We start from the raw sequence: 13,840 nt of genomic DNA on the forward strand, positions 1-13,840 counted from the left end.
GAAGAAAATCTGTCTGTGTCCCCCCGACGCGTCGGCCAGTGTGTCAAAGCGAGAGACAAGAATATACTTTATTCAGCGTGCAACACGATGATCGCGCTTGCAGATGATAATGATCGTGGCAATGGCGATGATGATGGCATGCTGATGATGATCAACGCCTGCGACTTGAAACGCAGGCGTCGACGACGCAGCTCTGCGAGTTTTTGTGGATTTGGTTTGGATTGGATTGGCTTCTGGCACGAGCTGTCGACTCAGTTGAGTTCAATTTCTAGAACGGGAAGTGTCGATCAGTAGCCGTGCGAACGCGTGCCCGAGCCGAGAGGAGCAGCCAAAGGAATATATAGACATACCCACGCACACACATATAAATTTATATATAGATAGGATATACAAATTATATATATAGACTCGATAAGGATATTCCGTCGTGGCAAAGAACAGGAAAATGCCAACTATAACCGAGGATTGCATCGATGGCTTTCAACAGTATTATTCGCGGCCGCCGGAGATGCCCAAGAAGAAGTCCATCAAGCAGATGATCTACGACGCCGAGGAGAACTCGTATTTCGGCAGGACTATCGAGAGCTGGGGTAAGTCGAGTCCTGCCCGCCTGCCTGCCTCTCTGCCTGCAAAGCCCCAGAGTCTATCTGGATTTTTGCAGTTACGTAAAGCACACTGCGCGTAAATCTTGATAAATGTCAAGCTGTGCCAGTTGTGGATTTAATCAAAGTCTTTTGTCGCCGCATTAGCGAGCCACACACACACACATATATATATATGTATATGTATTTATATATCTAGTATGAGTATCGTAGGCAGCGGTTCGCTTTTATTGCTTTGGCACTTTTCACTTCTGTGTTCCTCTGTGTTTGTTCTCTTTGACCTTTGGCGGACACACACACACGTACACACACACACTTGGTGTATCTGTGTGTCACATAGGGTACACTCGACCAATATGCCGGTCAATTATGTCATTATGCAATCAAAGCATGCACCATGCAAGTGCCACAGCAACAGCAGCAACAACAACAACAACTCATAGGAAAAACTCAGCATTTCAGCTGACATTGACTACAAATCAAAAATTTCATTTTTCGCAACAATTAAATTTCCATTTAAGCCCCATACAAATTAGGAATATTTATTAATGCAAAAAAAAAAAAAAAAAAAAAAAAGAAATACTCTAAGTAATTTATTTTTGAAAAAAATTAAAGTATTTATATCTATATATATATATATATTTTAATATATAAAAATTTTTTATCATTAATTTATTAATTTTTAGATAAATAACCTCGATATCAGAATTTTGACACCTTAAAAAAAGGAAAAAAAAATTGAAAAGTAGTTGAAATAAAAAGCAAAAAATATTAATTATTAATGTAAATTTTTGAGAAAATTTAAATTGAGTTCATAGTGCATAAACAAAATTTATTTTCTATAAAATTAAAAGTGGTTTTTACTGTAGATTTCTATTTCTACTTTACTTGCGCAAAACTACATTTTATTAATTTATATATTTATCTGTTGTTTAAAATGATTTTGGATATATTTGACTTAGGAGATCTGCAGAATTCTCAATCAATAAAAAAAATATGCATTCAAACTACAAATTTGACTAGATAAATATTAAATGCAGATTTTTCACCTGAATTTTTTTCTTAATTCTTATATACTTCTCTCGTAATACTCATATATTTCAAGCCAAATTTACAGAAAGCAGTCAGTGATAAAGCTTAGTTTACCATATGAATAAATTTAAAACGAAATTCGACTAGAAGAAGTATTGTATATCAAATGTGTCATACGATGCTTTGCTCTATTCTATGTTCCTCACACAGCTTATGAATGGACTACAGTTACATATTTACAGATAGTACTTTAATTGAAATATTAATCAACTACTTCGATATATGTATATTGAATCAAGTGTATTAAGAGATTGTGAAATAGAATCGCATTGTTTGTCTCTCAGATTTCTGATGGACAGCTTGGACACATTCTAGCAACAGGCTGCAACAATGCAAAAAGCTGTATTCTCTATTCAAGGGAAACGTTTAACGTTTTAGCCGTGAGCCGTGAGCCGTGAGCCATGAGCCATGAGCCATAGGCCACTTGGGTGTCACTCAGGGAAACGCTATCCATTATGCTAAATGGATGGCTGTCATTCAGAGCCAGCAGCGAATCCCCTATTCAATACAACGGACAATAGTCTGTACACCCACCATTCCACCCCAACTATTCCACTCACTCTCTCTCTCTCTCCCTCTCTTTCTGCTCTGTCGCTGTGTCCTCGCTAAGTAGAGCCGGCATGTACACGATATCAGGGTTTGAGTACTTGCTAATTGGACTACATCATTCTCTTCCTCCGACTCTCCTAGACAGGAGCTCTTAAATATTTTATAGAAGTAGAGCGGAAGAACCACAACAACAATTTATAATATGTATGGGGATATTCAAATCTGGAGCTTGTCACACATTCCACATGCACACATACACAAACGCACACTCACACACACACACTCATACGCACACTCAACCTCATTTTTGTCTTCCTGTCATGGCCTCACTCATATTCTATACGCAAATATTTGCCGTCTTTGCAAAAAAATAAAGTGAAATACAACAAACAAAAAAAGGAGTCAACGCGTAGTAAAAGCCGCATTTTACGAGCAAAACAACCCTTAGCCAAATGCCAGCAACCCCCAGTGGCAAGTGGCAAGCGGTAAGCGGCAAACGGGACTGGAAGGCAACAGAGTTGAATGGAGTTTTAGACAAACTGGTTAATGCGGTCACTCACTCACTCGCTCGCTCCCTCCCTCCCTCTCTCTCTCTCTCTCTTTCCACGACGCACTGTGCCGCGTCGCATCAAACTGACTCAACGATACACAAAACTCTCTATAGTAGTAAATGTAGAAGAGACAACGAAAGCGTTAAATATAAGTGCAAACAACGATCCTGCAATTTGAACAGCAACATAAGTGAGCGAGCGAGAGAGAGATAGAGATAGAGAGTGTCTGAGCGTGCTTGTCCGAGTAGAAGAGTATGCTTCGTATAAGATAGACCAAGCTCATCACTCAATTGAATTTGAGTGCAATTTGATGATGGACTCTGCAAATTGACTTCATGGCCACAAAGCATGCAACAACAACAACTGTAAACAGTGCGACCACTGCAGGCTGCAGTTAACGGTGCATTTGCATTTAACATATGTATTTTGATCTAGAGCTGGGACATGAAACGGCAGCATTTAAGTGCATAAAATATAAGCAGATCACTGAAAGAAAAGTATATAAACATTAAACAATTTTATATATATATTCCAATATTATAAATCCATAATTCTGTATATATAAATATATTATAGGGTATTTGATAACTTTGAATTAAATTATATCTAGTCTAGTTTAATCTTATAATTATATCTTATATACTAACTGACATCTTATACTACTCCAATACAAATAACATTCTTTAATAAGAAACTGAGTCAATTATTTATTTAGACTCGAAAGAATCCCGTTCAGTTTGTTGTAGACCTGCATTGCAATGAAAGATGAAACCACAGCAAATATATATGTATATTTATAGTAAAAAAAAAAAAATAGTAAATGGGAAATTCTAATGCAAAGCTGTTGCAACTGATGAATCATGTCTGGCATATTCTATGAATCATTTGCTAAGTAGCACAATGCTTAAATGGAGCTCAATGAGAGTGAAAAGTACTTTAATTTCGCTCAGTGTAGCACTCACTCAGCGCTGAACAATTTGCGTAAAGCGTACAACAGAAACTGCAGCTAGCAAACAACCATAATTTACGTTGCATGCGCCTAATTAAAAGAACTACAACAACAACAACAACAACGACAACAACCATGCAACATCAATTACAATGGCAGGGCACGGCCCAAACCCATACCCAAACCTAAAACACACTCGAAAATGTAAATGCCGCCAAAAAACATTTTGCACTCAAAACAAACTCAACGAAAGCACTGCTGATCCCACTCAAGAGAGAGAGAGAGCGCGCGAGAGGGGGAGAGAGGCACTGACTGTTGCGTTCCAGCCGCAACGAACTTAACTCAACTCGACGCGAACGTCGAACGGAACTCAGAGGCCAAGCCAAGTCTGTGCGCTGAGCTGTTTGGCGGGCTGCTCTATGGCCAGCCAGACTTCAGTTCAGTTCGGTTCAGTTTCAGTTTCAGTTTTCAGTCTGGAATTTGTTTTGAGCGTCGACGAAACGTTGCGTTAGCGGGCAGCGGTCGAAAGCCAAGCGGGGCAATTTATAAAATACAAAATATTTATATAAATCCGATATTTTAATAGGAATAGAAACGTAAATAAAATCCCAGCAGCAGAAGTGAAGAAATCAAAGATTCGCTTCGTGTTGCAATCTGAACTGTGGTTGTGGTGTGCGTGTCATAAAACGTGTACGAGATTTGTGTTGTGTTGTCTTCAGCTGCCTGGAAATAAGGTGCCTATGTCTCTGTGTGCGCTTGTTACTGTATGTGTGTGTGTTTGAAGTTTGTTATTGTTGAGTTGCGCTCTTTAGCAGACTTTAGTTTAAAAACACTTTTCTTTAAAGAATATGTTTCATTCAGCTACGGCTCAGTATGTCACGCCCAAAATGTGAAAGACACCAATACACACTCGCACACACACACACACACACACATAGAGTCATAGGCACGCATTTAACGCAGTTATTAAAGTAGCTGCCATAATAAGGTGTGGTTGTGTCGACGGCTTTAAGAGCGAAACCACTCAAAAAACTCAAACTCAAGTCGGCAGCTAAGAGATACAAAACCCAAATATGAATGCTGTGTATGTGTGTGTGTGTCAGAGTATGTGCTGGTGTGTGTAGTCGCATTTTGTTTTGTATAAAAATAAATTGTGCATAGGCAAAATAAAACATAAACACCAAGCAATACGTGCAAAAAGATACAAGATACAAATGTATCTGACGGTCAAAGCAAAGAAGATACAAAATACGCGACACGGCACTCAGCAGTCAGTCAGTCTTTTAGGCCAGCCTACCTCCCGCCCTCTCTCTAGTTTATCTGTTGCACTCGGTTAAGGCCAAGCCAGAAGATACTTGGCATTGTATCTGAGAGATACGCGTAGGTAGTTGCCAACAGTGAAGCGGCACTGCCTGCGGCTTTTGAGCTCGCATTGGAAAATGTGCTCAGGGCTGACACGAATATCCAGGGGTAGATATTATGGCCAGGACAAAAAGGCGCCAAAGTTCTCATGTGAATTTGTTGTTGCTAAAAGCGTCGGGAAGAGAGTGTACAGAACTTGATGGGGAAGCAAAACAAAACAGAGAGCCAGAGCGAGAGCAATAGAGTGGGGAGGAGAGCGAGCCACCGAGGGAGAGGGGAGAGAGAGTATGAGTGCGTGGAAAAATGCGAATCAGTGTAGAAAAGTTGTAAAGTATGTGAAAAAGAACCCGAGTAAAAAGGTTATGAGTAAATCATAAAAATGTGTGTATACAAACAGCTGAAAGACCCGTAACCAATAAAACGTGTGGAATATGCAAATCAAAATGAGCCAATAAAAAACGGATAAGAAATATATAAATACAACAAAATATTGTGAAAAATATAAAGTATTGTATTTTAAAAAGGAAATGCAAAATAAAAATAAAAGCAAATCAAATTTATGAAAATACATAGATAAAAATTTCTAATACATAAAAATAAATATATATATTAAATGTAAAAAAATAGGAATAGAAAGTGCAACTGAATAAAATATTAATAATAATAATCACAATAATAATAAAATAACATATATTCAAATTAAATAATTAAATGTATTGTAATGAATATGTTTTTGACTTACTAAGAAACTATATATGTATGAAACACCTTGTAAAAATAAATATAACAACTGTGTGTTATAACTTATAAACAGAAAACTAAGAAATTAAAAAATAAAGAAATAAAAATTACATGTTATTATTATTCAAATAATTCTGGAATTGCATATATTCTCTAGGTCCAACGTAATTTATAGTTCTTTAACCTAAACAGTACATATATTTATATTAAATTATTTATTGACATAACTGTACTTCATTTTTGAAGTACCGACAAATTTAAAAGTTAAAAAATAATAAAAAATACTAAAACCACCCACCAAAATGTCGAAACCTGTTCCAATGCCACATTCGGAGACACTCGACGAAATGCAACATTTACGCAAGCCCGAACCCTTCAATTTCGCAAAATTTCTGTATAATACAGAGAACGGAACGGTAATGGGCAGAGATCGCGCCTCATGGGGTAAGTTATGCGGGAGCTATACCTATTATATACATATATGAAAAGCAATTTCCGGCTGATTGATTGATATCTTCATTTAGCTCTTATAATAGTTATTAACTTCAATAAATCTTCAGTTTGAGCTGAAGTCACTAAAACGTGACTTTGCAGCTAGTTGAAATAGGTATACCCCAAGAATAAATCACTCAGCTAGTTAACGACCCTAACGACAAATAGAGTTATGAATTTTCTTCCTTAGTTTTTGTGATTGCAAAACATTTTAATTATATGTCGTTTAATTTACACCTGCTCTGTCGGCGTTGCCACCTGGCGCCAGCCCGACATACTTTCAACATGTTAGATGTACCATGGGTGTGCTACCTGTCCATTGGGCAGGTGCTAAACAAACATGACGTTAAATAACTGATTGTTAAATCCGGCCAAGATAACCATCAAACATAATTCTCAGAGAAATTAGCAACTTGAAATGTCAAATTTGTGCGATCAGTGTGAAAACTACTAGAGAAATAATATAGAAAATGCAGTCATATCTGATATAATGTATATTATATGAATATTTGTATTTATACAATTCATTTCTTTTATTTTTTAATATTATGAAGGCAATATATAAAATGTGTTTAAAATTGCAAAAATAAATATTATTAATAATACCATAAGAATATTTGCTCGGATATTTTAGACAACATTTATAATATGCCTTGTATATCTAGAAGCTATTATAAAAATATTTAAAATCATATTTATATTTACACAATAATTATTTTTTAAATATTTATATTACTTTATAGATGAATATATTTGAATTATTAAAAATATTCTATAGAAATATTGTACTCTCACCTTTTATATTTACTTTTTTTTATATACTTTTCAGGCTGATTAGGCCATATTTAGTATATTTATAATTGAATTATTTAATTTTTGTATATATTCAATTAAAAAGTAAATATAAGACTCATATTTAGTATCATTTATCATAAATTAATATTTCTTTTATTTTATTAGCTGTTAATACAATTTTTCGTATTTTATTTAATTTTAAATATTTTACGTCTATATATTTTTTACCTACCTACCTACAACAAACCCAAGCCTCAAGCAGACACTCACTCCCTCGCTTAATACCAAACTCAATCTTTACTCTCACTGCTACTTCCAGTCGCTCTCTCCTTCACTCTCTCCCTCACTCTCTTTCAATTGCCAAAGATGTTGACCAAGTTGAGGTTATGTGCACAGCACGACGTGCCGTCTCAATGTGTGCGTGAGCGCACGATCCATGAAGAGAGCGGAAGTGAGAGAGACAGACAGCATTTGTTTACTTGCGCGCTCTTGAGCGTTTCAACGTCTTCGCTTACGTGTCTTATACTTGGACTTGGATCTTATATTGCTTATGATTCACAGCTCTGAGACAGTCTCTGGTTAAGCGCTGCAAGCAACGGTTCGATCATGTACGACTCGCTTATTACGAATTGATCAGTCTTAAGAGTTGCCGCTCAGGCTCCGCACATAATCAATTAAGAGTCTAACCCATTGCCGCCTCTTGGTTCAGCTGAGTCGCGTTTTTAAGTGCTTAATTTAATCAGCTCAATTGACGGGGCGACATTTCTTGTGTCTTTATGAATCTTTAATAATTCTTATGTGACTCTAATTCTATTTGCTTTGATATGGTTAACTAATTGTTTATCTCTCACTCTCCCTGTCTTTCTTTTATAGCTAAGATCGGCATATTCTATATAATTTTCTATGGCGTGCTCGGCGCCTTGGTGGCCATATGCATGTGGGCCTTCTTTCTAACTCTGGATCCGCGCATACCCAAATGGAAATTGGAAAGCTCCATAATTGGCACAAATCCAGGTAAGCTCCATAACTGTATATAAATTATCTTTTATTAACATATATTCGAATTAGGTCTCGGCTTTCGCCCACTGCCGCCTGTTGACAATGTGGAGAGCACTTTGATCTGGTACAAGGGCACTCAGTATGAGAACTACAAACATTGGACGGATTCTCTTGATGAATTTCTGGAGGGTAAGGCTCTGAGCATTGTTAAATAGGTCTCGCATGTTTCTAGTTAATGTTACAAATGGCCATGAACTGCTTTCTTGTTGCTGTTGCCAGGGCAATTATTTATTGTTTTAGAATGGGGTGCTTGACGACACGCAACGTGTTTAGCATTTATTTTAATTAAAATAAAATATCGACTTTTTAGCCAGACACAAACACATGGCTTATGCTTAGGGGTCTCCTTTTGTTTGGGGTATGGAAATTGGGGTCGTTACTAAGCCAAGAACATATCCAATAAATAATGATGACAGATGATGGCAATATGTTAGGTCAGGGTACACATAATATATCTATCTCAAATTGACAGTGACAAAGGTCAGTTATGAGATTGAGATAAATAAATGATAAGAATTTAGACCAAAGCAACTTGCTGTTAAAAGGCTTTATCTTAAGACTTTATAGATATCAAGCATATCTATTATAATAGGATTCATATGATATTTGGTGTTTCTTTTATTTTTCGCTCAGTGTACAAGGTCCCTGGCTTGACACCAGGACGTGGCCAGAACATCTACAATTGCGACTACAATCAGCCCCCACCGAGAGGTCAGGTGTGCGATGTGGACATCAAATCCTGGGCGCCCTGTACCAAGGAGAACAACTACAGCTACCACAAGAGCTCGCCGTGCATTTTCCTCAAGTTGAACAAAATCTACGACTGGAGGCCAGATTTCTACAACAACTCACAGACCCTGCCCGCAGACATGCCCAGCAGTCTGAAGAACCACATATCCGAATTGGAGAAGACAGATCCAATCAAGGTTGGGATGCATATTTAATATAGATTACAAATAAGAATGATAGTAATCATATTAAGAATATAATATACTATTTGATATATATATTATTTAAATTATTATTATTATATTATACTTACTATATTACTATATATACTATATTACTGGAAATTATTCAATTATATTCTTTATGTACAAAATCTAGCTAAACACGATTTGGGTTTCCTGCGAGGGCGAGAATCCTGCCGATCAGGAGAATATTGGCGTTGTCAAATACTATCCGATTCGCGGCTTTCCCGGCTATTTCTACCCCTATCAAAACTCCGAGGGCTATCTGAGCCCCCTCGTTGCAGTTCACTTTGAGCGCCCCAAGAGTGAGTATATATATTATCTATATCTATATAACGCTAGTAATGTCATATGATTCGAATTTCTCCAGGCGGCATCATCATCAATGTGGAGTGCAAGGCCTGGGCACGCAACATCAAGCATGATCGCAAGGACAGAATTGGATCGGTGCACTACGAGCTATTGATTGATTAATTGGCTCGATAAACTATATATATATACATATATAGCAAGTAATAGACGCTCGTTTGTCTAATGCAAAATTAAAGACAACAAAAACAAAAGAACACCAAAACGAAGTTTTTTCCTAAGAAATCATATAAAAAACAAAGGAAAGAATATTCTACAACAAACTACACCGAAGTAAAAATTAAAGTTAAACAGAGTTAAATATAACAGTAAACATTTTTGGATACAAGAATTTTTGAATGTAGCTTCTTCTTATACAAAATAAATATATATATATATATAAACACACACACACACACAAATATAAAACAAAAACATTTAGCAACAATTTTGTCTACCGCCTAAGCGGATTTTCTTGAAATTACGAGCGATTTTTGCATTATATACATACACATATAATGTAATATATATATGTATATTGATATATATTTATATTACACATAAAACCTAATTGAAACTATGATAATTTTTTAAATTAATTATAATGCTGAATGCTAAAATGCTAGAAATGCCGTTTTGTCAAATGAAAATGAGAAGAAAGTTCTACAAGTTTTCCAATGCTAGCCAAGTACGAATCTCATTTAGCGCTGTTCCAAAAACAAAAACAAAATCGAGACAAATTTACATGTTATTATTGCTAATTTTAAATTACAATTTTAAACTGCCATAAGAAAGAAAAAAGAAAAAAAAAACGCAAACAAAAATAAAAATAAATGTAGAAATTTAAAGAACCAGCGACCATTTTTTAGTAACCTCAAAAATAAAATAGAAATCAAATATATATTAAATAAATATTTACAACTTTTGACCAAAAACTAAATTAAAACAGGATATTAAACCTGCAGCTGACCAGATTTTCGGAGCCAAAACCTACCAAATTTTTTATTAAAAAGATATTTTCCATTTATTAAAGAAAGAAAAGAATAAAATACAAAAAACAATCTAATATACAAAAACAATCTTTTATATACGTCAAACTGAATATATTAAATTTTTGCATACTTTTACATATTTAAAATTTATATATATATATATACACATTAACATATATATGTGAATGTATATGTATCTGTATGTGGTCCAATATTAAGCTAAACTACACAAACACAATCACCCACAACAAACTCTCAAGTTGGTCGAAATGCAAATCTGTAACAATCAAAGACGAAGAAGAAGAAGAAGAAGCGGAGCAACAACAAAAACAACAACAGCAAGAATTTTACAGCGTTTAGTTCTTAAGTTAATGTTAAATACAACAAAAAACACAACAAACACAGAAACAAGCAAAACTCTGATTTGGCTAATGTAAAAACAAATTCGTTTTCAAACTGTTCTCAATAAAAATGAGCGATAAAAAATAAATCTAAGGGCCTTTTATTTTATCAAATATTAAAAAACCATATATGTATATTTTCTTTTGTTGAGATTTAATTTAATCTTCTTAAAATTTTTAAAATATTTATTCAATAAATTAAATTGAAGAAATCATAAATTCTTTAAAAATATAATATATAAATTTTACGTACAATAGTTGATATTCTACTATTATAGGATATAAGTATTATAATATATAAGATTCGAAATATGAGATATAAGAGTTAAGTTGTAGGATTAGATGTAAGATATTTTTAGATTTAAGATATTTTTATTTTTGATCAAGTTTTTTAGCTATTTTTTTGTTTAGCTTATACAAATTTAAAGAAAGAAGTAGACATAGATTTTTAGTGAGTTTTACCTGAAGAATTAGCATTAAAATGCATCACATTTTATTAATTTTGTCTACGAAGTATTCAAGTAAATATTCCATAAAGCAGATATCCCTCCTGATAATGATTTGGTAGAGGAGCACTCACAATGTTTGTCATATGCCGTTATTTGAGTTATATAAACCTTAATTGTTGTCGCACTGTTGCGTAGTCACATTCTGCTTTTAGATAAGATAGGGAATACGACAATAGCAATAGTACTCGTAACCCAGATAATAATCACAAATCTGTTCAGTCACTTGCCTTTCTCGTCAGCATAGTGAACAAAAATAAGATCGATACACGTAATATATACATATATATTCCATATAGATATGTTATCAGACTTGATTTGTTCAATTGCGTCACTGCAACTCATTATAAGAAATCCCGTTACTTATTAATGATATATTTATTTATTTTCCAATCATATTTCAATAGCGTTTTCAGTTTTAAGTGGGTAGCTTGAACAATTTGTATAAAGTCTACGATTTCGTCACAATCTATACATACACTCTATTTCTATATTTTAAAATACTTCATTTGTTATTACCATTTACTGTTTACCTGATAGTCGATCTCAGCTAATACAAGGCTACTTCATATTTTTCTACAACCGTAGGCTTTCTTTTATTCATATTCGTATGATCTAAATTGATTTGATCTACTGGTTCTGCTACATTGTCTGATATGTTTCTTCTCATAATGAATACTTAGGTGTTAAAATTGAAGCAGCTGAGCTAAATTGTGGCACTTGAAATATACCACTCATAGTAACAGGTTATTTCTGGAATCAAGGCAATGCACAGATTGCTATCCGATAATGGTGTCAAAGTAAATAACGTATTTTGTATACAAAATTAATTTTGATTGCGATTATCGTCATCAGAAGTTTGAGCAGAAATATTTCTTTCATAAAATAAATTACGATTTCAGAGCAGAAAGTTCAATAAGAACTTGATTATTTTCAATGTTAATTTGATAAGCAGTAGTTTAAATACATTGAAAGATATATTAAAGTATATTTGAAAGATAAAGTATATTGAAGCTATCTAAAATGTATATTATTTTATATAAAACTATATGGAAATCTAAAAGAAATTGTGGCACGTGATTTATAAAGATGCAAATAACTCAAATTAGCTTTCTTCTTCTGATCTTTTAAGCTCATCTTAAGCTCAAGTCACAGCTTGCTGTATTCAGTACTTAGCAAAGCTACATATTTTGCGAACAGATCGCCAGACTGTACTAATTGGCAGCTAATTAGCTAATATACAGCCGCTTGGCTGACTGCAAATCAGCAAAGTACACAACGAGCGTATAGCGAAAATAAAAATCTTTTCTACAGAGGAAAAATCAAAAAACTTCGCTTTAATGAGGAAGCATCATCCCATCGATAAGAATGCCTCTGCTACTGGAAAAATCACAATAGTTTCAGTTCGAACAAGATAAACCGGTTTTATTTCTCTTTCGTTTGTTAGATTTCACAAAGCTCACGTTACGATTCCCGAGTATTCCAACTCAGTGCTTCTATTTTATTTTATTTTATTTTTATTTTTGTTTTTATTTTTATTTTTTTATTTTTATTTTTTTTTTTATTTACTTAAGTCAAAGCTCAAGTTGAAGTTGAGCCTGAACAAGGCAATTCTTTATAACAGATTATGAATTTATGCTCTGCAGGTATGCTGTGACCACAAGCCAGTTTTAACTTGATCTCAGAGCACAGGGCTTGCACTGAGTGAGTAAATTTCTTAAGACTGCTCTAAGCCTTGGCTTGAAATCGATCTATCTCCCAATAGCCTTTCCCTGCTATATGCCCTTTAAGCATTCAGTTTCTTATTAATACATATATGTACATCAAATATGTAAATAAATTTTAACTTATTAGAATATTCCCTTTAAGTCTCATTTCCTCAAAAACCTAACCATTTTTCTACTCATTTAAGTGATTCGTTTTTATCTAATCTGAACAATCTAGCCAGTGCTACTTGTACAATACATGAACTCCTTATAAAAGCGAAGAGAGAATGCTTCTAGATAGCTGTCGCCAATGAGTTGCTAAGCGCCTCTAATGAGATACCCGTCATTTGTGGGGCATGAGGGTGGTATAAAGCGCTGTCAAGTATAATTTAATAAATTTATGATGATTACAACAATGAAGCGCAAAGATTGAAAGACTGCAACGCATTAACATACATACGTACACCCACAAAAGGCAATCAGATTGTGGGAGTTCTCTAGGAGGGCGTGCCACAAGGGCAACAGCCAACTGCGGGAATGTGTTGGGGTTGTGTTGGCGGAGTCTTATACTTATTTGCAATGACAACGCTCGAGAGTTGAACTCGAGTTACACTCGGAAATGCTTGTTTATGCGAATTAATAATTCAAAATTGCTTTGACACTTAGTAACGGCACATGACCCGATGACTAATACAAAAGCCCTTGATGCGAATAATAGCAACAA

General features: G+C 34.6%; 1 protein-coding gene and 1 long non-coding RNA gene across 6 annotated transcripts in view; one reads left to right on the forward strand and one right to left on the reverse strand.

Annotated features, from left to right (window-relative positions):
• LOC149269804 (uncharacterized) overlaps positions 1-13,840 on the reverse strand; it is a 42,487-nt gene that overhangs the window by 27,481 nt on the left and 1,166 nt on the right. The gene's annotated exons all lie outside the window — the stretch shown is intronic.
• Positions 245-10,993, forward strand: nrv2 (sodium/potassium-transporting ATPase subunit beta-2). Of its 5 annotated transcripts, none has more exons than XM_089464446.1 (7): positions 4,197-4,477; positions 6,004-6,290; positions 8,007-8,147; positions 8,202-8,321; positions 8,826-9,118; positions 9,300-9,468; positions 9,534-10,993. In XM_089464446.1, the coding sequence occupies exons 2-7, from the start codon at positions 6,149-6,151 to the stop codon at positions 9,635-9,637; spliced, it is 969 nt and encodes a 322-aa protein (XP_089320572.1). In that variant the 5' UTR covers positions 4,197-4,477; positions 6,004-6,148; the 3' UTR covers positions 9,638-10,993. The 5 variants fall into 5 exon arrangements, with proteins under 5 accessions (XP_089320570.1, XP_089320572.1, XP_089320571.1 ...); XM_089464445.1 differs by having other exon boundaries at positions 4,197-4,339; XM_089464447.1 differs by having other exon boundaries at positions 4,197-4,339; positions 6,039-6,290.

Source organism: Drosophila arizonae, chromosome 3, assembly GCF_054131065.1.
Source record: "Drosophila arizonae isolate 15081-1271.41 chromosome 3, UAZ_ARI_1.0, whole genome shotgun sequence".
NCBI classification, from domain to species: domain Eukaryota; kingdom Metazoa; phylum Arthropoda; class Insecta; order Diptera; family Drosophilidae; genus Drosophila; species Drosophila arizonae.